Consider the following 27,375-nt stretch of genomic DNA (forward strand, 5'->3'; position numbering starts at 1 on the left):
AAGACAGATCTGTGACTCTGTTGTGCATTAGACCTTTACTGCACAGTGCCGTGTGTTAGATGAAGAGGAAACAGGATACTTAAAAAACCAACGTGTGCTTTTCTTCCTCTGCTCCAGACAAAAACTAAGTGTTGCCATAAGAGTCAGAGTCACTTATAAAAGTACTTTAAACCCTTTTTCAAAGCAGAGAAAACTGAGTAGAGGTACAGCAGGATTTGCACACATGCGTCATGTTCAATGCTTTTATTCATGCAACTAGATCATGTTTAAATCCTAAAAGTTGCCTTCCATATGGGCCAGCCTGACTTAATGTCAGTTGAGTCGAACTTAAACCACTAAGGGGATGTTCATGAGTAAATGTAATGTGCCATCTGATATTCAAGGAGGCTAAACTCAACAAGGGCCCTCTGTGTTCACTGACCTTTTTGTCAAGGATGAAACACACACACACACACTATATGTCTATACAGTAAAGTCGAGTCCCCATACAGAAGCCAGAAGTCTTTTAATCTCCCCATCAGCTTCTCAAAGCAGTTACTGAGCCGTAGTGAGCTGGACTGCTAATGCATGACAGAGTGTGAAGCGTACGTTTGTCAAAACAGAGAAAACACACTTTTTAACAGAGGTGAGTCGCACACCTCTACCAAACATATCTCTGGTAAAACTAACAGAGCCAACAAAAACAATTAGTTTTCTTCTAGTCATTGGTGTTGCATCTTAAAGGAAAAGTTAACATTTTGATAAGCCAGTGAGCCAGTTAGAATAGCTTTGCACAAAGAGTGTTACAGAGGAAAACAACTCGCTTGTCTCTGTCTGGAGGCCACAAAATAATCCACCAACTATAGCAGAAGTTTAACTTTTTCATAAAATAAACTAAATGTAAAAACAAAGCCCAGACACCCACTCCAGTTTAACTATTCCTTTAAGCGGTAATACACAAATGTATCAATCAAAGTGAATGTCTTTTCACATGGCAGGTTAGCAGAGGTCAGTCCTGTGGTTACAATTATGAAACCCCTCGGGTCAGGGAAATGGAGCGCACTCACAAGTTGCAGGAAGTAGGTAGGTCATGTTTTTGTTTTCCTTCTGTAGCCTTAAGCCATTAAATAAAAACAACTTGTCCATTGGATATGCTATAGTACAAAGCAAAAATGTATCTGCCAAACCTACCTGAATTCAACAGACAGTTGACAAAAAAGAAGACAGAAAACTGCACTCAGGTATTAAAACCTTTATACTGTCAATGCCACATGATTTACCCTCAAATGTGAGTGACCAGACTTTCTTTGTGGAGGTAAGTTTTGCATAGGGCCTCAGTTGCATGTCCCTCTGGTGCTCCCATCTTCCTCAGGGGCCCTCAGGTGCTTCACCGTCACACAGACTGCATACAGATCCTTGCTGCCTCAGGCTTGAAGTAAACATACATAGCCACAACTCTCTGTAGATACACTGAGGGACCCCTCTTGAAAAAGTATATGGACAAAGGCACCTATAAGATGAATACGCTAGAATGCTCCTCTCTTACCCACCTGACAGTGTGTTAGCTGTGTGGGAAAAGACAGCAGCTGCAAATCACCTCCAAAGACAAAAACACAAATCCTAAACGTAGCAGGAAGCTGGAGAGAATGTCCTGCGGCCGGCAGCTGAATGTCTCTAAAATCTCAAAGCCGAACTGGTGGTGCGCATCTCTCCTGGCCTGAGTTAGGCTACAGTGTGCCTTGACCTCACAAACCACACACACAGAAGTTCCAAGATGAAATGGCTGGTTTTCACAGTGTGCAAATGAAGCGGTCTGCAGCCAAACTCACAAGCCGTCACAAGACGTGTTATGAAGCGAGTGTTGAGAATAAATGCTCTGATTCTTTACATATGGACATATGGAAGTCTCTATTGACGATGTGCACACAGATCACAGCTCATCTAACAAAGGTTACAGAGAAGCAGAGATACAGTAGGTGTTCATTTGATGGACTGTCAAACTCAGTAATGCAGAACCAGAATGTGTTACAGTAAGCCGCACTCCATCAGACAGGCTTCACTGTAAGCAAACCTTTGTGGGCTGCTGCTGGCCTATTGTCCATTCAGCGAATGGGCAGTACGCTGACTGTGGTTGCAGAAAAGTAACTGATCTAAAACATTTGGACAATCGAGACAGGAAAATCCAACAAAGAGAAAGAAAAGAAGCAAGACTAAGGATTTGTTCAGACTACCAGCCCAAATCCATTGTTTGACATGACCACATTTGAAAATGGTTTGAAATGTGGTTTGAAATGTGATTCCAATCGATTTCTACAGATGTGTACGCTCTGGTCACTCAAATTAGATTTCAAAGTGTCTTCTTGTGTTGGAAAGAAGCGTCACTAGTGTAGCATCGTAGTACCTGACACTTAGGTCGTCACAAAATAAACCATGCAGATAGGTTGGCCATCTTGAACACACATCATTTTTCCAACAAAAAGAAGAGTTCAAGCTTGTGAAAATAAAATTAATTAATTAATTATGACAGAAAATAAGGGCTTTCCTTGAAGAGAAACTCCTATAACACACTGGAGAACTGATTCACAAAGAATATTTAGTCCATCATTGTCCCTCGCAGTCTCTCACTGGCCACACTCCAGATTTCTTTGGCCCTTTTCCAACTTGCTCTGGCACTTCATGCCGCCCCCCTTATCCCCTCCACACACAGCTCCTGTCTCGCTCTCTCATTCCCTCTCAGACATCTCACCATCGCTGCTACTACGACTGTGTCTCACTCTTACTCTTCAATCACACGTTATTTCCTTCCCCACGCTTTTCTCGCGGTCTGTTCTCCATCTGAAACCTCCGTATCTCACTCTGGCCACCTCTCTCCCTCTCACTTGACTTGTGGCCTGGCAAAATCTGTGTTTCTCTTTGTGAGATATTGAACTTTCTCAACCAACCAACCAACCACACAGAGTAGATCCATGTATGTAAAACCCATATGTTTTATTGCTTATCTACTCCCCCCCCCCCTCCGTGAGCCCAACTCTGCTGTGGGTTAATGTGTGGGTGTTAAGTTGTTCTAATAAAAAGTAACAATTTGTGGAAAGTGTTCTCCACCATTTACCACAAAACTAACCACCAAAATAATAATAACTGGAATTCTGCAGCCTCTCTTTTCTGCAGCATTCTTTTTATTTCCAGATGAGAGCGCAGACTGTGGCATAAATCACACACATACACTTATAATTCTACGTCATGATCCATCCATCTATCTTCACAGCAAACAGTACCAAAGGGAGAAGGGTGAAATGTAATTTGTGTGAGTGTCAGTGTCAGCATGCAGCTGTGAATATACAGTGTTTGCAAGTCAATGTGTGTGTGTGCGCGTGCGTGCGTGCGTGCGTGTGTGTTATATGCTCCCGGCTGTTGCCAGTTATCCCTGGTCGGCATCACAGCACCATATGCCTGTCTGTGGGACTATGCTGATGTGTGGCACCGCTGGAGGCCCGGCCAGCCGCAAACAGCACAATGACAGCTTTATGCCCGATGCAATGCATTGCAATGCTAAATAATCACATCTGCAGCTCTCCCAGCAGTAAGCATGGGAATAACACTGACTGAGGTGAGACATCAGTAATGGTTTCTCACCTGCAGGAAACAGTTTATGATTAGAGGCTTAGTAGAGGTTGCTGAACCAGGGGCAAGGCTAAAACCCCCCTCAAATCTGATTGACCCCACTAGTTGACTTGTTGGTAGTATCATGGTCGGACTACTGAATATGCCCATTGGCTACAGGCCCAGTGGCTCATTCTCCAGAACCTCTTTATGAAGAGACATTATCAGTAACAGTTGATTGTTGTAAAAGCCATGAAAGGACCACAAATGTGCACAAAAATGACTACAAAGAAATGCAAAATGACCACATGACTCTGTGAGAGTCTGGGTTTCTTGCTCAGTGACCGTTTACATATATGTGTCCAGGTGACTGTTGTCTTATCAACTGTGAATGGCTGTAGGCTGTTTAGAGTAAAAAAAATAGCTTCTTTCAATTGATAAAAGTACAGTTTAGAATATTTCAAGTTGGCTTCCATAGTTACACTGAATAAACAAGGCAGCTAGAAATAGTGGCATTAGTATTGCCACAAACCAGTCTCAACACATTTCACTTTAAAAGTTTCTAAACCTGCCACTTCTGAACTATGTGCTTTGGATGTGGTGTGCAGGCTCCTGTTGCAGTGACGCATCTGTGCCAACACTTAGGTCATGAGTCCATAAATGAATCCGTGTCTCCTGGCTATGCTTTGTTGACAGTGAGAGGACCTGTTGGACCAGAATAACACCAGCGACCATCCCACGGCTAGATAAACACAAGTTTACCGGCCACAGCATAAATATGAAAGTTATATGTACAGTGTTCATGCTGATTCCTTCAAGCATGATCTTAACCTGGTTTAGTCTTATTCCTCATCCCGCCAGGTAGGTTCACATCTAGCACATAAGGCATGCTCGTAAAAATATCATAACACAACATGACTGAGGGAGTTCTGTCACTCATCTAAGAAAATGCTAATGTGGAATAGAAGACTGTTTGAGGACATATAAGATCAATGTGCTGCATGTACCTGGAATGACACGTGAAAAAGTGAATGTCTAGTCTAAAATCACAACAAAAATATAGGCCAAGAATTAGTATCAATAACACTATCTTTAATTGTATTATTATAGCAGCAGGCTAAATAGGGACATGTCTCCTGACTGTTAGTACTGAAACAGCTACCATTCATTGGTCTGAATTGCATTGATGAATCATACCTTGGTTGTCCTCTTCCATGTTTGCAGCCTATAAATGAAAGATCCTCCAAAAATCGGTCAGAGAAACTTCCGTTGTGCAGGGTGGAAAAGGGGATCTGATATACAGCAAATACGCGAATTAATTTCCAGGACGCATTTGGGACACAGGTCGTTTTGCGGGCAGCGTCTTTCTTTTGAGAAATGTTGTGTCCATTTACGCCTCACAGTGGTGAGGCAGTCCCCCCGGTTCCCGTCAGTCAGTGCGCGCTGTGTGTCTGTAGCAGCAGCCGCGTCTTTTGCCCACAGTGGACGAGCGTGTTATCCTTATCCCTACAACTACGCCTTCACTCCACTAGTATCGGGAGAGTAGTTTACATGGCTGCGTAAAGCCATCCATCACACCTGGTGGCAATATCGGAAGTATACGTAAGTGTACCTTCAAAATAAAAGATTGCCACAAGGTTTATAAAGAGCTTTCTTTTATTTTGGAACTAAAATCAGGAAGTGCGGGGGCTGTTTCATGTGAATCGATGCTACTTGTTAATCACATCCCAGCTCACACAGCCAGTGCTGCGCGTCATCAGTCATCACCAATCATCGATCACGTGACTCCAGGCAATAGTGACATTATACCCAGCAAAAATATACCTCTATATTTTTGCATTGATTATACAAAATGGTTTGATGCTGCTATGGCATTGGGAGCTATGTCAGCCACCTAATTCAACTGATTAATTAATGGAAAATTACTAGAAAAGATTGAAAGAATGTTTTATATGTATTGGGGGCGAATATTACACTATATGTGGTGGACGAATTATGATTAGAAATAAGAAAATACAAAAATTACTTAATTACAATTCAGAATTATGGATTAAAACATATTAGGTAAAAATACAGATGTGTTATCAGCTAAATGTACACTAATGTAAGATTAATGATTGCTTTAAAACACTCCTTTCAGAGGGTTACATTATGAACAATAATCTAAGATACTGTATAGAGCACTGGTTAGTTTAAATGTAAATCACTGCATCATATTGCATAAGCCTCTTATAGGTTGTTAAAATGTAGTCTTAGCCATACTTGTGTAAATGTTTTGCTTTTAGCATTGCAAACTATTATTTTCCTAATTTGATTATTTTGTCAGAATAGGATTTTTAAAAAATGAATATGATAATTTGATCATCCTTTTCCACACACTATTGCCAGTCTGTTAGGTACAATTAAACTAAAACGAAGCATTATATTCTACAGGAGAAATTATTTATTGCAGGACTTTTGTATGTACACGGGACACTAGGATTGAACCTACCTGTACAGCACACAGAAGATACTGAGGCTGACATCTGCAGGTTTTCTTTCATACCTCTCAAAGTTTCATTGGTGCAAAACACTTTATAGATTAACCTGGCCACTAACCAAGCATTGTGACAATTAACCCCACAGCAGAAATTATTTGAAAGAAGTACACAGCAGCTCAAAATGAAATAAATTAAAATCAATACTCCACTGGAAAAAACTAGCAATCTGAAACAGATCGGACTATGAGAGCTTGTGGAAAAGACTTACATAAGCAAAAATAGGCATCAGGTTGACACACACACACTCAGACACACAGAAAAAGAGAGAAAAAGCTTGTTTTTACACACGTGTTTTCAATTATAGCATTCCTGCCTCCACAGAGAAGGAGGGGGTCTCACTTCCTGTGCATTACTCCAATGGTCAAGCATGAACAGATGTTTTAACGTATTCATTCATTTGTTTATTCATAAGTGTCTCTTTTGGAGAAATGTTTCATTCTCAGTCCTCTGTCCTAAACAAAGTGACACTTTCCAGACATAACACAAACAGTTATCCTGGTTTCTCAGGCTCGTGAGGTCTAGGCCTCTTGAAATCTAATCAGATCGGTTTGACTGGTTACTGACACTCTAAGCATGTGTTAAACTGCACACCACATCCTTGTGAATGTGTCCTTTTCACAGGCTGATATTCTGATAGCTGTATATCAGATATACCTTAAGTTTGCTTCACCATCTTCTAAAAAGGTAGTGGTTTAGGAACTGAACAGAAACTGAGAGGCTAAAGTGAGTCATTTTCTAACAAAATCACATCATTACACAATCCAGTAAACCCCCTCGATCCGGCACGATCCAGTCTGTTGCAGTGTGGTGCCGGATGACAAGAGAACGGAAAACTGGAAGCCTAAACACAGAGACCCTGAAGTAACACCTGCATAAACGCGCTGCTCATACTGCCCTAGGTGTTGGTGAATATATCAGATATTTGGGTAAATGCATCCAGACAGAGTTTCAGACATTCATAATGTGCACAAATTAGGAGAGTGGAAAACACAAAAGAAAACAGGAACGGTGGAGTGTTAGGCAAGGGGAAAAAGAAACCACTCTGTTTGGGCCCAGCAAGCTTCTTCCTAAGGTTTTACACAACAGGAGGATTGAAGCAAAGACGTCATCACACAGAGCAACCCCTGATTTGAATGTTTTCTCTGCTACAAGTGTAAAATAGGTCATATGCATAATAGCTTTGGGAATATGGTTAAACAAATATGTTGTTGTACGTTGTTGTTACTAGTGTTACTGTCCATTTGTGTCAGTGCTGGACCCGGTTGAGCAGAGCATCCTCATTGAAGATGCTCCATTAAAAGCAATTCCATTCCTGAGTCTGTCTCTCTGGCACACAAACACACTCAGTGCGCTCTACGCCAAATAAATGTCATGCTAATGTGTTTATGAGTCACGAGAGAAACCTCTTGGTGTGGCCCAGTTATTTTAAAGCCTTAAAATCAACAAGATATCAGTTTCGTGTGTGGTGAAAGACTAACGTTTGCAAGGACAAAACCAAAAAAAAAGGTTACAAAGTAATCCTGGAGTAAAGTCTACGGCTTGAACATGTGTGGGGTTTTTAGGGCTCAGTGTGTCCCGTGCCACTCAGGGTGCGTGAATCCCCTCAGGGAGACGCGCGTCTGGCACATTAGGCCGACCATCACGGGAAACGTCTGTGGTCCTCCTGACCGACTTCACGTGACCTGATTGAGCAGTCATACTTCTTCATATGCTCCAGTCACCACGGCGATGCCCGGAGGGTGATCACCTCCTCCATTTAAAACTGCCCAACCCATAATTATACGCACACAGACACATGAGCAACCCCCTTTTTCTATAACTCCCACTCCCCAAAATCACTCCCTTCATAATGTAATCAAGTGGAAATCATTCCAAAGCATAAACCCGCCTGGAGGTATTTGAACAATGCAAATATACTGTAAAAGGCATCAGCGACGAGCACTGTAGTATTTAGAGACAGGAAGTAAATGTATTGCCCAAAACTGTATTATTGTATATGCTTGCTAAGGTTATTTAGTTGAAGCACTGAAGAGATGAGGCAGTGAATTTAATCACATAAATACTTTGATAAAGAAAACTGAGCTCCTTTTTGTGGGGGATTTTATTGGATGTTTTTGCTGAATCAGGGGTGGATTTGTGAGTTTTTGTCCATTTTTCTCTTTGTGTTTATCTCCCGAATCATGGCCTAGACTAGAGACTGTCGTAAACCGGGGATGTGACAGGGGTTTCACACCTCCTTCCTGGGGTGGAAGGTGAAAGGGTTCATATTTGGCGTGTGTGACAGAAGGTCACAGGATCCAGAGTGCAGCAGGATTTCCTCCTTCCTTCAATGGTTTTATATCCAGCACTGCATCGCGACCGCCATCTGATCGAAGGGCAAAGTTGAGTTCATTTTCTGCACCCAAGGACGCATATGAGTAGAGTCTTTATTTGGAGTCTGTCTGACGGGCACAAAGGCAGCAGTGTGTGCCCGAGAACTTGTAGGTGAAGCTGTGTGTGAGAGAATGTGTGTGTGTGTGTGTGTGTGTGTGTGTGTGTGTGTGTGTGTGTGTGTGCGTGTGCGCGTGTGCGTGTGTGTGTGTGTGTGTGTGTGTGTGTGTGTGTGTGTGTGTGTGTGTGTGTGTGTGTGTGTGTGTGCGTGTGTGTGTCCACATTAAAAATACAATCCTCCAAGACCTGCTGTGGTTATATAACAAGCTGCAAAGGTTATTCCTCGTAGAAGTTTCACTACTGAGCTCAATACAAGGGTTTGCATGCCTACACTCCAAAGTGAGGTGAAAAAGCACAAACTATACCATAGCTCATCAGTAACCCAAGCATGTTAACATATCATTCTATGTGGTATATTGATGGTGCAAGAATGAAAATTAGGTCAAGTCAATTTGCTGTTTTTGTGAGAACACAATGCTTGAAATTATTACAAGGCATAATGCAAAGCAAACAATCATTTCAAATACTTCTTAATGCTTTGTTCAATATAAAACTGAATGTGTCCAACAAATGAATATAAATGACAATATAAAAATATCAAACTTACACTTCCTCATATTAATGCTCTTTTAGTTTATGGCCTATTTTAATCCCACAATATGATTAAAGCCCACATCCCCCCTTCAATGCTCCCTTCTTTGCCTCCTCCTTTCCTCTTCTCCTCCCCCATCCCTCACTCACTCCTTTGATTCAGTTTTAAGGTCAGCATGGAGCTCATCTCCGCACCTGATCTCATCCTGTTTAACGCTTGGCATATGCCTGTCGTCCCCCGGTCAACAGCATTCAAACTGAGGGGTAACTCAGGTCTATTTAATTAAACCACACAGAGGTGGATACTCACATAAATGCCAGATTCTCAAACTGAGGGTGAAAGGGATCAGCATACATCACAGTGTAAAAGACTAAAAGCATCAGGATTAATGTTTGATTACATTTAGCATCTGTAATCCATTCACTATGCATGGATGTGATGTATTAATGGGTGTAAATTAAAATGGTTCATGAAGTGCTGATGGACATCATGTCACAATATAAAAGTTGTTTGTTAACAACGGAGGAAAAAAATTATTTGACATGAGTCACTTTAGAAACATGTGGAGTTTAATCGTCTTTTCCTCATTTGGGTATCGACAGTAAGTTCCTCCAACTGTAATAATAAATAAATAATAAAAACAAGGCATTGCTTCCTGTTTGTGTTCAAAGCACAACATCGATGGCAGACAAAGACTTTTCAAAATGAAGTGTAACAGAGCCGTGATCTAGATGTGACAACATGTGGCAAGGGGGATGTCATTGTGGTGGTTAAACTTTATAGGGACAATACAAAAAACAATGTTTTTATTAATAAATGATAGGGTGGATTTGTTGATCAAAGGACATGTTTGTGTGAAATGTTTAATTAAAGAAGTGTCTAGGTCTTCCACAATGTTTCAGTGTTAGTTTCACCTGGTATGGAGACCCAGAAACTAAGGGATATACTTTCTGTTCCCAAGGTAGTTGTATATTTTAAAGGAATAGTTTGACCTGATCTGGTTAAGAATTGAATGATAAGAAGATATCATATATTTTAACTCTCTGCAAGATAAGCGGAAAAGGATATTTTCAAAAATATGTCAAACTAGTTCTTTAAGGTATAAGGAACAAAACTAAATTGATACATTTACTCTGAAAAACTGGTTTTAAAATGATGAAGTAGAACATTTAAAATCTCACAAAGTCTCAAGATCCCACACAAATAAATTGTTTAAGGTTTATGAATGATGTGTATGGAATTAAATATACTGCATTGCAGCTTTGATTTGAATCCCTGCTGCCATTTCCATTTTCAGTGTTATCACTCTTTCACACTCACTCAAATAAAACACATGTGAGCTGCTGCAGATGCCAAATCTTTATTCCACAAACCCTTTTTCTGAGGGTACAAATGGTGGTTGGCAAAAACAGAGTAAAGATAACCCGACTTATCCTCCATCTATAGACCCCCCCCCCTGCTCTATGATAACCCTATTAACATATTTTCCTCTGGCAAATCCCTGAGAAATAAATCCTCTTTTTTTCAAGAGAAAGGGGGTGGGTTTGTGTGTCACATGGAGGAATACAGTTGCCTTGGAAACGCCAGATGAATTTACTCTGCAGCCTGGCATCAGAGCGACTGGCGAGGAGAAGTTTGCTGCCCATGTGAGGGTGTCAGCAGTTTAAAACATCTACTTAAAACAAGTGCACCTTCAAGAAAGATGCCAAATGGGTCTGCTGGCTAAGGCTCAAATGCTCAGTGTTTCTTTAAAGATGGATCACAGAGGGTCTTTTAATTGATGTAGATCAAAGAGAGAAGAAGCAAATACTCCTGAGTGTAAGCTGAGTTCACTTTTCCTTTCCAGCAGTAGAGTTATGGCTGACATTTATTTTTAAAAAGTGTGTTAGAGTAAAACCAATAGACAGATAAAGTTCTTGTTAATCAACAGCTTTGGTGTCTGTGTAATCGCTCCTGTATCAGCCAGTGCATCCTCTTTACAGATGTTACAGCTTGTGATGTCTGTTTTCATGCACAAGGAGGGAGGTGCAGTGCTGTGGAAGGCTGCCTCCCCCCTGTGGACAGAGATGGTGCTGCAATAGTTCATGCTAGATGGATTTATTATTGAAATGTCATAGTTATATACTGTATGTCAAGGGGGCTGACAATAATAGAAAAAGGTAAAGGGGTGGAGACTGAGAGCCTAAATTGAAACTTGGATAGTTTTGAGGGGAAATGTCCACAGAAGAATGGAGGAGAGCTTGTGTTAACACCATAGTGTTTATATTTAAAAGGAGAACGTTCTTCAATTAACTGGATGATAACTTGTGCATTTCTGATATTTGTTTTAATGTAAAAAAAAGTTTTTCATCATAAAAGGGCTGCATTGTTAAAGGTCCCATCATACGCTTTTCCGGTTATTACACGTCCCCTTGTGTGTTATGTAGCTTTTTCTGCATGTAAACGGTCTGCAAAGTCACAAACCCTCAAAGAGTACACCCTGTAGCGAGTAAAACTCTAACACAGAAAAGACGTGTCCATGCTGCCCCAGAACGCCTCGTTGTACATTGTTTTCTTCCCGGGGCCTATTGACGTCACTCAGTCCAAATGGACCGATTGGTCCAAATGGACCAATCCGCACACACTCACTCAGCCTGAGCTCAGCGGAACTCAGACCCCACGCAGCAACCAGGAAACGACACCAGCAAGCCAGCTCACACTGTCCGCTCCGCGAGCCTCAAAGGGTGGAACAGCGAGCCCCGCAACGTCCCGCCAACACGGCACCCAGACCCCACACAGCATTCTCATCTGTTTGTCATTACTGGTGTCATTTTCTGGTTGCTAACAAACGCCATTGTAACACCTAAACACTGATGTTCAGCTGTAACGTTAGTTGACTAATCAGAACAGAGTGGGCTCATAAGGGGGGGGGGGGCAGGAGCACCAACAAGGCGTGTAGGACAGAGTGAATACACATACTTTACAGAGATGCTGTATGAGAAACCAATGTGATTTTGGAACATTGAACAATGTAAATCTATTCTAGTGGACCTCAACAATGGAATTATGATCAGTAGAAATGGCCAAGACATGGGACCTTTAAACGTTTTGAAAAGATTTGACACTTTTGTCTTGTCTTGTTGAAAATATAAGTACAAGGGTTTATAGAAAAAAAAACACAATTTAAACATCCATGGTGATGTTGGGAAATGTCTCATGCATGAAGTGAAATGGTATCAAGAACCAAACGTTTTTTTAATTATTATTATTATTATATTCTCTTTGTTTCTCTGGGTGTGAAGTGGGGACAATGTTTGACGTTTCCCCTTTTTACATTACAATACAAACTCTGTCTATATTGTATTATGTAACAGGTGATACAAGAACATGAAGGGTTTGAAGGTGTCATATTTTGCTATGTATGTTGTCTCAAGACATGCATTAACAGGAATGCATGTATAAATGTTGATTTGTGTTGTTTTTTAAAGAGGAGCACTTTGGTGTATTCTTTGACAGCTAAGAAACTCCAATACAACATTAAAAAGTGTAAAAGTCTTGGGATGGACTAGCTGTGTTTTAAAAAGGCAGTTTTGCAAACCTAAAAAAGAAAATCAGAAAAAGGCTGAAAATTGTGATTTCATTAATTTATTACTTTCCAAATTCAATCATCCTTAGCCTCAATTATGTGAATTCCAACCAGACGCCCACATTTTCACAGAAATAAAAACAAAAGCAGCTAAAAAAAAGTTTTAATTTAAAGGTAACATTTTCACCACGCCACCTTTCCACTGCCACTGATATGCAGAAATAACAATGAGTGAGACGACGTGTGTGCAAACAGAAAGAACCATGCAGTGATTCCCTTTGACACTGCACTTTATAACGTTTCCAGTAGAGGCAGCTGTACTGTTCTGCTACAACAAAGATGTACCGCTTATACAGCCAACCCCAAATAAAGCACCCCGAGCCACAGCATGCTTGTTTGTGTCATGCGGTGCAGATATTTACTTTTTTAATTAATGTGAGATGTTGACACTGAGCACTGATCAGTTGTTATGTCAGACAATGAAGAGAAGCTAAAAAGTACCAGAGTAACAATCATTCATTTTTTATTCCAGGCCAAAGTCCTCGATATCCAGAGATAAAAGGAAGTGTCAAAATCCACCAGTCATCTGACGTTATCTCCTCAGACAGGCAGGCGGCTCCTGGTTGTCAGGTGGCGAGTTAAAAGGGTTAACGTGAGGAATTGTTTCCCCCTCCAGCCTCCACCCTCACTCATCACCGTTCATCCTGGCTCTTTTTTGCTGACTTTCCTGCTGTCCTTCTTCTGCAAAGGCACTGGGCTTGTGTGGCGAGGGCTGACCGTGACGACCAGCTGTGTGTGTCACTTTGATGCATCGTCACACAGAATTAAGTGTCCACTTTCCTTCAAATTGCTGTATAGTGCCACACAGTTCCTTTAAGAGGGCTACAGCACGGCATTGGCCACGATCCATCGATTTCATTCCAAATATAGGGTTGAAGATTCAGTGAATTTCAATGTGCACCTGTCAAGAGATGAGGAGGCTGTAAGTCAACATATAAAATGAATGGATAACACACTCATCTATTTAAACAAATATGTTAACACACTTTTGTAATCGACTTTAAGATCAGCATCACATGCTTAGCTGCCAGTTTATTAGGCATTAGATTAATTTGGAAGGCAATTTGTGGTTGTAAACAATAGATGAAAGAATTGTAAGTGTAATTATTGACAGCAATTAAAATGTCAGTAACAGTTAGTTAAATATAATATTTTAAAGTATTCTAACTTTAATTTAACTGTTTTAGTTGTTGTATTATTAGAATATCTGATAAATATTCATTTGAATCCTGGTTGTAGTGCCTTAAATGTGATTTTTTTAATATAATAATAAATAGACACTTGTGATGGATGGTACAGTATATCTAATATATCAACTTAGTTACATCGTTTTCTGCACATTTTCAAATACATTTATGTTATTTTTATTAAAGATAATTTAGAAACTGCCCACCAGAAAGCACTGACATATGATTTTTCAACTTTAAAATATCTCCATCAAGTATCTTAATTTCAATTTAAAAAATGCATATTATTCTAAAAAACATGTAGGGGAAACTTTATTGATATCAAAATCTACTGCAAAAGTCCATGTAATAATAAAAATAATAATAATAATAAATAATATCAAAAATAAAGTCTAACCTAATTGATGTGAGTGGGGATGACAACATATTAGAAACGCCTTACTATAACTCAACAGGAGTCAGTACCATACACTGCAGAAACCAAATTGACCATAACATTTAAACAACGCCGATTTACAACGATGTCAACCAAAAGAGTGCACTGATAGTGATCTTTATGAAGTGGGGGTGTATTGCAGAACTGGTGTACTATGCAATAAATTGAAGCCGGTTTTAAATGGAGGTACAATTAATCTACCATCTATCTTGAAGAACACATTTAAACAACACCAAAACGACCAGACAGGAAATACACGTATTGTCATGACTTCAGACACTTTAACGGAAGAGTGTTTGCATAATTACCTGTAATCTGACATTAAACATCATCGAAGCGACCAGGTAGATATAAGGGAATCTGATTCGCAATCGCCATGCGAGATCAAAAAATATCAACAAAGTCCTAGTCAAGCCTTTGGAAAACACTCCGTAAGTCCGACCAGCGGAGCCCGAAAACCGGAGCACTAAATAAGACAGACCCGCCATACAGGCGAAGTCAGCCCGGGCGGTTAATTACTACGGTTACTGTATCAGTTAGTGAGGCTAACCGACGAGTAAAGTGCTGACTGTTGAGTGACAGCTCATATTTTTATCCCTTACAGGCACCGAGCTCCATTTTTATTGTGCTGGTTGTGTTGGCAGAGCTACTCCACCCCAACAGCGTCTCTACCGACCATTCGACGGGAGGACTCATATCGATGTGACACAAGGAAGATGAAAGTGTAATGTTTACTTTTTGCCCTGACTTTAGACACTCAGGCTGATTATTAATAGTTTGTTTAAATTGTCAGAAGAATAACTTTTTTAAAACATATATTCCAACAAACAAACAAGTAGTTTTAATTGATAATTATACCAACAACAAAAAAACATTATAGTGAAATATTGAATTATGGTGCCATATTCAAATGGTTTTTGGCATTCATTTCCATATTCACTTGGTTCTAAGGGATGTGGACATAATAAACAAATACTCTTATTTAAGACAAATCCATCCGTTTTAGGACTGCAACGATTTTTTTTTTTTATCCTGAAGTTCAACATCATGTTAAAGTGTTACAGTGACAATAGGTTTTTGTTCCTGCGCCCCTCAGACTTTTATATGCATAAGTGATGCCAGGCAGGATTTATTTATGGCATAGAAAACATATATCTGTGACTCATGAACTTGTTTATTACATTGTACAATACTTTTATTTCAATATAATCATGGATCATCAATGTTGTACACATATGGATTTGATATATGTATGGACACAAATATTAAAATCTACACAGATATGAATCTAGAGCTAACTTAATTCACATGTGTTAATTAACTAGAAGGGAAGTAAATATGTTAACTAAAACAAAGATAAACGTCCTATATTATTTAAAAGCGGAATGTCTCTGAAACACCTGGAAGGCAGAGTTCAGGGCGGACATCCCCATGAAAGAACGCAATTTCCGCAATCGGTGTCACACTCTGCATGTTCCGTCTTATTTGTTATTTTCTCTTATCTTATTAAGTGGCCATGTACAAATGTAATTAAAATGGCTTACCAACAGACAGACTTGTTCTGGTTACATTACATTCCCTGACTTCATAAAACGCAGTGGGTTACCAGCTGATTGTTCCGAAGGCGTTTCCCATCGTTAAACTTGCTGTGGGCGTTTCATCCCAGCACTTCACCGGATGCACCATCTGGTGGTGGCTAGCTTCTTTTTTTTTCTCTGAGGGGTGGTGGCCGCTGTTTTGCTTCATAGCGTCCGATCAGACCACGAAAGCATGGGAATGTTGCAAGGGGATTTCTGAGTGAACTTGTGTTAAAGTGCTAGATAAGTTACTCTAACTTCCTCACAAGCTCTTTCACACCGCAGGAGCTCCGCTGTACCACCGAAGGCCGGTAGCAAAGCGCTGTTTGGACGTTTCTCCGGCGAGCAATCCCGGACAAAGGAAAGAGACTTGTGAGCTAACGTTAGCTGCGGGCTAACTTAGCATTCCTCTAGTTGCGGCGCAATGCAGGCCATAAAGTGTGTCGTTGTCGGAGATGGGTAAGTCATAACGTAATCGAGCTTACTTTTAGTTTGTGCTTCCCGACTAATATTTAACTTTAATAACAAAGTGTAACATTAGCTTAAAAGGCTGTCAGCAGACCAGCTAGCGTTAAAGCACTTTGCTTCCGTTATTCCAAACGGGTAAAGTTAGCTAACAAGCTTTAACTTTAATTACTGGTTTATGCTCTATGGGCAGCTAACTTGTATCTTTAGCCAATTTAACTTATTCAGGTTTAATATATGTAATTATGTTGATGTGACAAACAAATGTATTACAAAAAACTAGTATGCAAGTGGTTGGCTAATCTTAAGATTTAAGTGATTTAGTTGCAGTGTTTCCTCCCTCACGGGTGAGTCAGAAATCACAAGGCAGATATCCTCCTAACCACACTTTAAGTTGGGCAACATTGACTTATCAAATGAGACATTTGAAGAGTAAAGCACCATGTTTGTGTGTTAGTTGTTGTGTTATCACTGTGACGTTAAACAAGAAGCGTTTTAACTTATTTCTTATTTATTTCAACACTTATTAAAAAACAATACAATACTTTTTAAGGTTAGATTGCAACAGCTAGAGATTAGTCAATGATTACAGAATGAGCTGTGACTGAGATTCATATGGGTAACATCATGTGGGAGGTAAACATACTCATAACTGCTGTTTCAGGGTGTGGTGAATACCACAGCAGCGGAGTCATTTGTGGACCTTTGACTGCGTTTGATTTATTATTTTCGATTTTGACCAAGAGGAAGCTTGCACTAGTGTTCATACTAAAGGCTACATCATTTAAGTTTCATGCCGGCAAATGTACTTAATCTAGTGTTCTTGTATGCATAGCTTGACAACAAATCAAGTTCACACTATGTACGCATTTTCTCCCAAAGTGTGGGACTCAACCCGTATCTGTTTTTGACTTGACAAAACCACAGAAATTAAAAGCATTTTTATAAGCAAAAATGCCAGTTACAAGTTATAGCATCTCAAATGTTTACATTTGTTTAGTGTGGTTGTTAAATGTAAAATATCTATGGGTTGTGGACCATATGTTGGAAAAACACAACTTTGGAATATAATTAACTGTATGACAGACATGTATCAGTATTGTATGACATTTTGTTCCTCCAAATACAGTTTTTAGAAAAATTATTGATCAATAAATAATGGCAACACAACTGCTCTTCAGCTGTACTAAATAGGAAGCCATTTCAATTCAGAACCAGAGTTGCTTTTTCATCATAAACTGAAAGTGAATCCACCTTTTCTCCCCTCCAGAGCTGTGGGTAAGACCTGCTTGCTCATCAGCTACACCACCAATGCCTTCCCAGGAGAGTACATCCCCACAGTGTGAGTATCTAAAACTGTAGATCTTATTAATTATGTAAGACTAAATGTTGATTGTCATGCTGTGGACTGCAGATAGTTTATTACATTGCATTTAGCTGACGCTTTTATTCAAAGCGACTTACAATAAGCACATTCGACCAGGAAGACACAACCTTGAAGAAAACAGAATCATATAAGTACATCAGGTTTCATAGAGCCAAACATTTCAAGTGCTACTCAACTGGCTTTAGGTAAGCCAGTCCTTTATTAGTATAAAAGTGCTTTGTTAATAAATCTATCGCTCGAAGTGGAGTCGAAAGAGATGAGTTTTCAGTTTGCGCCGGAAGATGTGTAAGCTATCTGCTGTCCTGATGTCAATGGGGAGCTCATTCCACCATCTTGGAGCCAGGACAGCAAACCCACGTGTTTTTGCTGATGGGAACTTGGGTCCCCCTCGCAGCGAGGGTGCAGCGAGTCGTTTGGCTGATGCAGAGCGTAGTGCACGCGCTGGGGTGGGGTTTATAAACAAATGATTCAGGGGAAAAAAATATTCCGGGAAGTTTTGAGGAAACTGCATCACTATCAGTCATTATGGCATATACTGGCTAAGCAGACAGTTGTTAAACAAGAGTATAGCATCAGCAGACTAAAAATAAGACATGAGTCATTTTTAATGGAAAGTAGAAGAAGCTAAAGGTTACAACAGATAATTAAGAGCCTGTTTTGTTTCTATTTCCTGTCACAATGTCTCCATATTAATGTGTTTTTAGGTTTATATGAATCATTCTAACATAATTATTTCTGTCAGGTTCGACAACTACTCTGCCAATGTTATGGTAGATGGGAAGCCGGTGAACCTGGGCCTTTGGGATACAGCAGGACAAGAAGATTACGACAGACTCCGCCCACTTTCCTACCCACAGACGGTATAACAAACAAGCAGACAATGATGTATTATATGTCACTTATTGTGACCTCCTTTCTTGTGTAGTGTTTGCCTTGAAGTTTGTTTTTAAATAGTAGGCACTGTTACATAATGTATTTGGAAAGGAAAGGAAAACCCCCACACCTTTGAGTGTTTAAGGAGGGTTTAATTTGTCCTGTTCCTTACGGGAGATGATTGTTATTGGCTTTCATTGACATTTTTTATTTTTCCCACCAGGACGTGTTTCTAATCTGCTTTTCGCTTGTGAGTCCTGCCTCATTCGAAAACGTCCGTGCCAAGGTGAGTTCACGCAGTGCCCCTGTAATAGAGTGAAGGCTGTAAAGTCGTCTCAGCGGATCCGTTTTTATGACATGGCATGACGAGGAGCATCAAGGTTGACTTTGACTGGCCTTCATTTTTTGTTCACGAATAACTCATAGATTTGTAATGATTATTTCTGACCCATGTGTTTCCTCATGTCTCATTCTTTAAAACCGTATGAACAAAAGCAATAAGTTAATAACACATTGTTTAATAAAAGCACAAACTGACATGTTACTAATTAGTTAAGTGGATTGGCTATTCAATAGAATTATTGACGGAGCTAAGATACCATTGTAAAAATGTTTGGTTTAACCCTGGGGTTTTTGTGTTACGCTGTAGTTAGAGCTAAATATATCAAAGTAGGGTAGTAGTAGTGTTTCCAATTTACACAAGACATTTTCCAACAAAGGATAATAATACATTACATTTATAAAGCGCTTTTCCTGGTGCTCAAAGCGCTTACAAGCAAGTAAAACAAAATAACAACACAAGTAGAAAGTGCTAAGCTAGGAGGAATAAGGGCAAGGGGTTAGTTGATTAGGAGTTGAAGGCAAGAGTGAAAAGGTGAGTTTTGAGGGATTGTTTGAATGATGTGAGAGTGTTGGCGGATCTGACTTGGCTGGGGAGGGAGTTCCAGAGTGTGGGGGAGGCTGCTGCGAAGGCCCTGTCACCCCAGGTCCGGAGCTTTGTCCTGATGGGCTGCAGTAGGTTAGCTTCAGCAGACCTGAGGCGACGGGTGGGGTTGTGTCGTTGGATGAGGTCACAGAGGTAGGGGGGGGGGGCAAGGTTGTTGAGGGCTTTGAAAGTGAAAAGTATTTTTAAAGTCAATGCGGTGTTTGATGGGGAGCCAGTGGAGGTCATGGAGGATAGGGGTGATGTGGTCGGGTGGAGGTGAGCAAGCGGGCAGCTGAGTTTTGGACATATTGAAGTTTTTTTTATTGTGAATGCAGGTGATCCAAAAAGTATGCTGTTGTAGTAATCCAGTCTGGATGTTATAAAGGCATGGATCAGAGTTTCAGCAGCGGTCGATGAGAGGGAGGGTCTAATGCGGGCGATGTTCTTTAAATGGAAGAATGCGTTTTTTGTGACCTGGTTGACCTGAGGGTGGGGTTGAGGATGATGTTACGGATGTGAGTGGAGGGGTTGACAATGGAGCCATCGATGGTAAGAGAAAAATCTTGGGTTGAGCGGGTAAGTGAGTTTGGGCCAATGATTATAAGTTCCGATTTGTCAGTTAAGTTTTAGAAAATTGTTTTGCATCCAAATTTTAATGTCAGTGAGGCAGGTGCTGAGCTGGGAGTGTGTGGTTGGAGAAATTGATTTTGTTGAGAGGTAGAGCTGCGTGTCATCAGCATAACAGTGGAGTTGGTGTTGACGGAGGATTTGTCCAATTGGGAGGATGTATGATGAACAGAAGGGGACCAAGTACAGAACCCTGAGGGATGCCATGATTGACGGGGGATTTGGAGTTGTTAATGGAGATGAATTGATGTCTGTCAGAGAGATAGGATTTAAACCAGGAGAGGTCGGTACCAGTAATGCCAATGGAAAACTGGAGGCGGTTGATTAGGATGGAATGGTTGATCGTGTCAAATTAGGTCAATGAGAATTGAGAGGGAACCAGAGACAGCAGAGAGGAGAATGTCGTTGGTCACCTTGAGTAGGGCAGATTCTGTGCTGTGGCGAGTAGGGAAACCAGATTGAAAAGGTTCATGAAGGTTATTGCAGTCCAGATGGGATTTTAGTTGGGAGTCCACAGTTCGCTCCAGAATTTGACAGGAATGGGAGGTTAGAGATGGGCCGGTAGTTATTGAGGGAATCAGGGTTGAGACCAGGTTTTTTGAGTATGGGAGTGACAGCAGCGAGTTTCAGATCAGGGGGGACGAGTCCAGTGGAGACGAGTCCAGTGGACAGAGTGGAGTTAATGACTGTGGTGATAAGATGGATATATATATAATGTAAGGATATTTGTTGATCACCCTAAGAGCACTCAGTGGACTTCCTGGGTTAAAGCATGTTAGTCCATCACTGCACTTAAGGGGCAGCAACCCTATGTACATTAACTCCTATTACGCTCAGTATTAAGTGCAATTTCTTCCAATTAGCTCCTAATAAATCATAAATACAACATTTCGGTCAGACTTAGCTCACCAGCGCTGATCCCTTTTCTTTAAGCTTAATTTTTCGGTGTGCTTATCTAGATTTATTGTCTCTAGTCATGTCAACAACAATAGTTTTAACAATTTTGATGTGTATTGTTAATTATAGGAATGGATTTTATGATAAAAAGCAGGGCAAGGGGCCTCCATCTTTTTATTTCCAAAATGTGATCTGGACTTTCACATGCAAACGCTAACAATGTATAATATTCTCCACACTTTGAGATTTTGATTGAGAATGTCCTTGTAGTATTCAGTAATGTCTCCATTATAATCAACAGGTTAGCCTTTTTGGTTCCTTAGCCATTGTATGTTTACGATAAGACCGAGCGGTCCCCTAACCTCCAAATGTTGTGTCTCTGTGCAGTGGTACCCCGAGGTGAGACACCATTGTCCCAACACTCCCATCATCCTGGTGGGGACCAAGCTGGATCTGAGAGATGATAAGGACACCATAGAGAAGCTGAAGGAGAAGAAACTCGCTCCAATTACATATCCCCAAGGACTGGCGATGGCCAAAGAGATCGGTAACAACACATTTAAACTTTACTGGCTTTCTGTAAGACGTACCCCTTCTCCCTCGATTAGTCTAATTGGTGGTTGTAGTCAAATTTCAAAGCCTTTGTCTCACGCTGAAATACTTAACATTTCTCTTTACATTGTCAAGGACAGCCATGGTTTTCTGTAAACACTTTTTTGATTATATTTATAGAGACAAATATTTGATGTGTGCTTTTCTCAGGCTCTGTCAAGTACCTGGAGTGCTCAGCCCTGACTCAGCGTGGCCTTAAAACTGTGTTCGACGAGGCCATCCGGGCCGTCCTCTGCCCTCCCCCCGTCAAGAAGAAGGGCAGGAAGTGCTCTCTCCTCTAAGACTTCCTCCACTGGAACGGTTACAGGGGAACATGGCCGCTAGTGGTGAGGGCTGGCAAAAGACACAGTATACACATCAAAACAATGTACTTCAAATTCTTTCCTTCCATAAGTGTAGCTTCAGCAGTTCTACCAACCGTTTCCATGACAAAGTTGTCAGATTTAGGAGACGGGTTAGATCATTATAGACCCTAGCTCTTTCCCAACCACGCATACTGTATAGACAAGACTATGACATTTCTCGAGGCCTTCTAAAATGGATTGGATGTTTTGTAAAAAATGGACCGTGGAATGTTTTCAATTTGTTCTTCCACTTGTTGTCCACATTTTTTTTGTTTACAGTCTGGGTTGTTTGTTTTGAGTGGAATAAATATTGCCAAATACACTCCGTAGATGTGCTGTATTTTAACAGAAAATAAAACCGTTGTCCTATTGTCTCAAACATTTTAAACCTTCATAATGACAGATTCCTGTTGAGTGCTGCTCTTTGTTGAGCTCTAGTCATGGGCGGTTTTATTCATTTTCACTTTGCAAAGATGGTCACACGTCATCGCACTGTCGACAAGGAACTTGAAGTAACCACCTGTGAAGTTCTTCTGCTTCAAATTAATACCGCACGCATCTCTGTACAAGTTAGCTAGTGTTCAGTCCTAGCACATGATTCATGTTTATTAATTTGTGTGAATTGAATGACGTTCTATAAATTGGGAACAAATCTTCTGACACCAACTGTGCTATTAAACCCTGACAAATTGAAATGCTCCAGTATTTTACGTGTTTGGCTCCATTCAAGTTTATGGTATTCTTTTCCTTTCTTTGCAATATGCCCTAGAAGTGTGTTTCAACCGTGTCGCTGCCCAGGAGTGCAAGGCTGAACACTTTATTAGATATTGGATCAAAACTGTTTTGGTGGCGGGGAACAAGAGCACCTTTTAATGCTCAGTGGGCATTTATCAAAAACCCTTTGTGCAGCCTATTTGATTCTAACAGCATCACTACTGGCTAAGCAATGTCACTAAAAGAGCATGAATGCCTGCTGATAACAGTAACAATGCTACTGTCAGTTATGGTGTAGTAAACCATGTACTCTTTTTTTGGTTATAATCATGTGATTTGATTGTTATGTATCTTTCTTCACAAAAGTTACACTTCACTCACTGTATTGTTAAACTAACACTATGAATATCCTTTTGTTTATTACCTCTACAGTTAACGCTACCTTAATCTCCCTACAAGCCTAGCTTTTGTAATTAATGCTGATAGCTTGTATGTGCAACATATACTGAAAAAAAAGATTAGAATTGCAAGTTATATTTTTTGCTTATTTACAAAATGTATTTGAACTACTAGATCAGGGGTTAAGTACATGTTGCTCATCTGTATTGTATTCAGATATCAAGCTGTGGTATAATTCAAGCCAATGTTGTGACTCTTTAGTTTTATGGATAAAAGCTATTGTCACTTTTTGAAAAAGCCAATAAATTCAAGTAAAACCGACTATTCTGCTTCTTTGTTGGACAGTGCAACCACAGATTCTCCTTAGTGCGACACTTGGCATTCAGACAAAATAGAAAACACTGACTTGACTTAATGAGTAGTAGAGTGAATACCTTCGCTTGGACTATACTGGGAAATGAAAATGCAAAGGGTTAACAGGAAAATATCACATTATAATCTTTTGCAGAAATTCTTCACGTGACTTCTCAGACTTATTTTTAGCTATTTGGTTTTAAAAAATGTCTTATAAAAGCTTGTCTTGTCAGTCATATCCGTTACATCAGTGACAACTTGTCACATTTAATGGAATGTTACTTAAGAGAATTTTCACCAATATATCCATGAATTTAAAGGCAAAATACATACAATTAGAACATTAATTCAACCTTTACAAATAAATATGTATTGTATGTTTGAAGGGTTGTAAAACTGGACTACATTATATTGAGGTGTTTAATGTTTTGGCCATACTATTTACAAATCTGGGTAGAAGAATATTATAACCGTATAATTGTAATACAATGCAGCTCGACCACCAACTACAACCATAGTGATGTAGTTTAATTAACATATGACAGCTTTACATAATTAAACATGGTAATAGGGACAGTTGTATAAAAGTGCTGATATTCTGTGAACAAAGGTATTAACTCACATGAAGGAAAGAAAATCACTTTTATTTCAAGATAAATCCAAACCTCACAAGGTCATATCAACATAATTGACAATTCATCAACCCACAAGGTTTTAATAAGGCACTTGGCACAGACTTAATCTCTGCAATCTTAAATACATTTGCTAACAGCCCAAGTACAAACGTTTTTATGTTACAATCTTTGTAAATCTTCTGATCTTCAGTCAACCATTGGCACCAATTAAAGCTCTGCTGCTGCCGTTCAGGAATCAACAAATCGCAACAATGTCCCTGAAGTTGTAGGTATGCTGGGAATAAAACAAAGACGTTATTCAGTATATTTAGTAAACAGTGTAGGATAGAATAATAGCCCGAAAATAGTAATAAGAGAAATTGGTCAGTCTTTTTAGATAAAAGTTACAAAACAGGAATGGCATTGAGATTTCAAGCAATCATAGCTGTGTGTTTTTAAATCATTTTTTGTTTACAGGGATCAAACTGGCTGGATTTTGAAGGTTTTGACGAGCACATATTTTAACACCCGAGAGCCAGCCTCTAGCCTGAGGGCTGTTGGTGCAAGTAACAAAAACCCTCAATTACTGAACTGAGAGGACCGTAAATTAGAGAGCAGCTGCATGAAGTGCGGGCTCTTTTCATTTGACAGATGGGTCAACTATCTACTGTAACACTTCTCTAGCATGCAATTTTAAAACAAGCAAATGTTACCTCTCCACTAGCTCTGCACCAACAATGTCATGGATGTGATATTTCATCTGGAATTTCACATGCGAGGTAGTTCTCCGCTCCTCTAGCTCTGTCTTCAAGACTTCACTATATTTGGACTTCTTCACCATGTTGAGCACTGCTTTACGACCTAACAGGGAGAGTGGTGAGATAGTTAGAAAACAAACCGTTCTTAAAGGTGGGGTAGGTAATTTGAGAAACCAGCTCGAGTGCGCTAGAATTTGAAAATACATTTTATTGTGACTCAAAGCATTTAATATATTCATTGCTATCGGGATGTTAAGAGCATTCCATGGAATATAACAAAAAGTGTTTCTGAAATAAATTACATACCCCACCTTTAAATCAACAAAGCACTGTAAAAAAACGGTCAGAACTAGTATTCCACATGTAAAGTAAAATATAGGAGAGAGACTTTTTTTCTCAACTCTCACCTTGGATAAAGTACTTGGTGAATTTGCCTGAGTTGGGAATGGAAAGCCACCAGCTGCCTGCGTCCCTCACAGTCAGGACCCCTGACTTCACCAGCTGACTAGAGGGTAAGAAAATAAAGTATGTACTCATCTTTAAAGAGAGGGTTTCAGAGGCAGTTTTTCATTTTGGGAGAATAAAACTATAATAATTAAAATACACAAGTTACATGGGAGAGTTTCATACGTTATCTCAGAGTCTGTGAAGCGGAACTCCTTGAGCATCTTGTCTTTGCTGAAGCTCAGCTCTGTGCAAAGAGATGGCAACTTCTCCAAAAACTTCTCAACGGTTGCTCTTGTCGCCCTGCCATCCTCTCCTGCCAGCACTTTGGCTTTGTAATCGGAAGCAAAAACCAGTCCGAATGCATCTGCGTCAAACCCGAGCTGGAACATCAGCAGTTCTCCTTGTTCCCGGAGTTTATTCTGTGCACCAAAAGGACCAAACCAAAGGGTTGTATTTTCACATTTAGATGGTTACACATATGACCTTTCTGACACTAAAGAGTTATCTTACCAGCTCCTTGTCCACCAAAGTCTTGTCATTATGAATGCTGTAGAGTTGGTGCTTCATAACAATTTGAGGCAATGAGTCGTTGAAGAGCTTCCTGGGGAATAGTGTCATCAGGGTCTCAAGGGTGGATCTGATGTCAGTCGGCCCTTTGAGGGATGAAGCAAGCAACAAATGGAAAAATAACGTAACATGCTATATAGAGATTACAGCAGAGTTGTATAATATATGTTTAGCAATAACACATACCATCTCCTTTACTGACGGCCCCAAACTTCTGAGTTTCATTTCTAAATCTCTTCACTTTGAAAGCGTCTGAAATTAAAGCCCGTTTCCTGTTCATATCTGGAGGAGAAATTGTGGTAGAGATATCATCACTTGCAGAATTAATCTATTTGCCCATAATGCCCAGACAGCTGATCTCTCACAATAACACAACTAGAAACCACAAACCCAATGTGATGTTATCTGGGCCTTCACAAAGGCTTAAACTTAAACGTATAAAGACCATGTAGTTCTTCTCAAAAATAAAAAATCAGGACGAAAACGAGTCAAATCAGCTTAAGTTAGCTGGCTAATTTCTCCAGGCCATTAACTCTCAGCTCTCCCTATGAAAATACCAACTTCAAGCGTTAGGGTTTTACCCAAATTACAGATCTGAGAAAAAACGCAAGACTTTTTTTGCTTGGTTTTTTTACATTCAATGAGACACGACCCACCGGTTCAGTTACTTGTTTTTGCTCTCTTGTAAACCAAGCCGATGAAGCTAGCTAATCCAGCTCACACGGAGCTCATAATCCATTATTTGACCAGTCAAGGTAGTTAAAGCTCTCACCTGATAGCTACTTATATTATTTATATCAGTATTCATATCGCTTCTGTCCCATTCGAAACAACAGCTCCAACCAACAACTCTAACAGTTATTCCTCTTCTTCTTGTTTAATGGCGGGCGGCCCTTAAGGTTTAAGGTGCAATACCGCCACCTACTGTGCTGGAGTGTGGACCAGAGATCAAGGGAAAGCATTAACCACCACACAATTCTCTTCCTCAATCCAGTATATCCTAAATACTTAAATAAGGCTGTATCATCCTCAACACCTAATACATTCTTGAGATTTAAAAAAAACCCACCCCACATTGTCTCTTAAGCTGTTTTCTTGATTGCTTGCTCTACCGTGCTTTTTGCTATTGTCTTAAACCCTCCCACTTTTCCTGTATTTTTATTAAAATGTAGTCCTTTTTTCCCTTCATCCCACTGCTTTTTGCCATGATTCAATTTTTCAGTTGTATTGCTTCCATTGTTACTCAAAGATATGTGACACAACTGGGCTACCTAAAAATGACACAGGAGCTTGCCCTACCGTTTCGTTCGATGCCCTTATGAGCTGGATGGATTCAACATAAATCTGATTTATTTCTCAGCATGATGTAGTCTGTAAAATGATTAATGTATTTCATGAAGTATAACTCAAACAGTTTTTCTCTTTC

The 27,375-nt window shown here is 40.0% G+C and overlaps 4 protein-coding genes across 6 annotated transcripts in view; 1 reads left to right on the forward strand and 3 right to left on the reverse strand.

Annotated features, from left to right (window-relative positions):
* The window catches only part of cyth3b (cytohesin 3b), a 28,653-nt gene extending 23,543 nt beyond the window's left edge, over positions 1 to 5,110 (reverse strand). The window contains exon 1 of the mRNA XM_034219906.1: positions 4,777 to 5,110. Within this exon, the coding sequence (XP_034075797.1) occupies positions 4,777 to 4,795 (19 nt within the window). The 5' untranslated portion in view covers positions 4,796 to 5,110. The remainder of the gene's footprint in view (positions 1 to 4,776) is intronic.
* A 7,639-nt stretch (positions 5,111 to 12,749) lies between these two features.
* Positions 12,750 to 15,075, reverse strand: LOC117548676 (small integral membrane protein 10-like protein 2A). Its single transcript, XM_034220075.1, has 2 exons — positions 14,698 to 15,075; positions 12,750 to 13,667 (listed from the first exon to the last, which is right to left on the reverse strand). Exons 1-2 carry the CDS (start codon positions 14,875 to 14,877, stop codon positions 13,647 to 13,649), a joined length of 201 nt encoding a protein of 66 aa, XP_034075966.1. The 5' UTR covers positions 14,878 to 15,075; the 3' UTR covers positions 12,750 to 13,646.
* A 1,005-nt stretch (positions 15,076 to 16,080) lies between these two features.
* rac1b (Rac family small GTPase 1b) lies at positions 16,081 to 23,531 on the forward strand. The gene is made up of 6 exons (XM_034219630.1): positions 16,081 to 16,425; positions 17,702 to 17,773; positions 18,561 to 18,678; positions 18,915 to 18,977; positions 21,528 to 21,687; positions 21,903 to 23,531. Exons 1-6 carry the CDS (start codon positions 16,391 to 16,393, stop codon positions 22,031 to 22,033), a joined length of 579 nt encoding a protein of 192 aa, XP_034075521.1. The 5' UTR covers positions 16,081 to 16,390; the 3' UTR covers positions 22,034 to 23,531.
* Positions 23,532 to 24,186: 655 nt separating this feature from the next.
* Positions 24,187 to 27,323, reverse strand: stk19 (serine/threonine kinase 19). Of its 3 annotated transcripts, none has more exons than XM_034219997.1 (7): positions 27,249 to 27,323; positions 26,136 to 26,231; positions 25,893 to 26,035; positions 25,566 to 25,801; positions 25,343 to 25,440; positions 24,891 to 25,038; positions 24,187 to 24,472 (listed from the first exon to the last, which is right to left on the reverse strand). In XM_034219997.1, the coding sequence occupies exons 2-7, from the start codon at positions 26,227 to 26,229 to the stop codon at positions 24,427 to 24,429; spliced, it is 765 nt and encodes a 254-aa protein (XP_034075888.1). In that variant the 5' UTR covers positions 26,230 to 26,231; positions 27,249 to 27,323; the 3' UTR covers positions 24,187 to 24,426. The 3 variants fall into 3 exon arrangements, with proteins under 3 accessions (XP_034075888.1, XP_034075887.1, XP_034075889.1); XM_034219996.1 differs by lacking the exon at positions 27,249 to 27,323 and adding an exon at positions 26,722 to 26,847; XM_034219998.1 differs by lacking the exons at positions 26,136 to 26,231; positions 27,249 to 27,323 and adding an exon at positions 26,722 to 26,837.
* Positions 27,324 to 27,375: the final 52 nt, after the last annotated feature.

Source organism: Gymnodraco acuticeps, unplaced genomic scaffold (genome assembly GCF_902827175.1).
Source record: "Gymnodraco acuticeps unplaced genomic scaffold, fGymAcu1.1, whole genome shotgun sequence".
NCBI lineage: Eukaryota > Metazoa > Chordata > Actinopteri > Perciformes > Bathydraconidae > Gymnodraco > Gymnodraco acuticeps.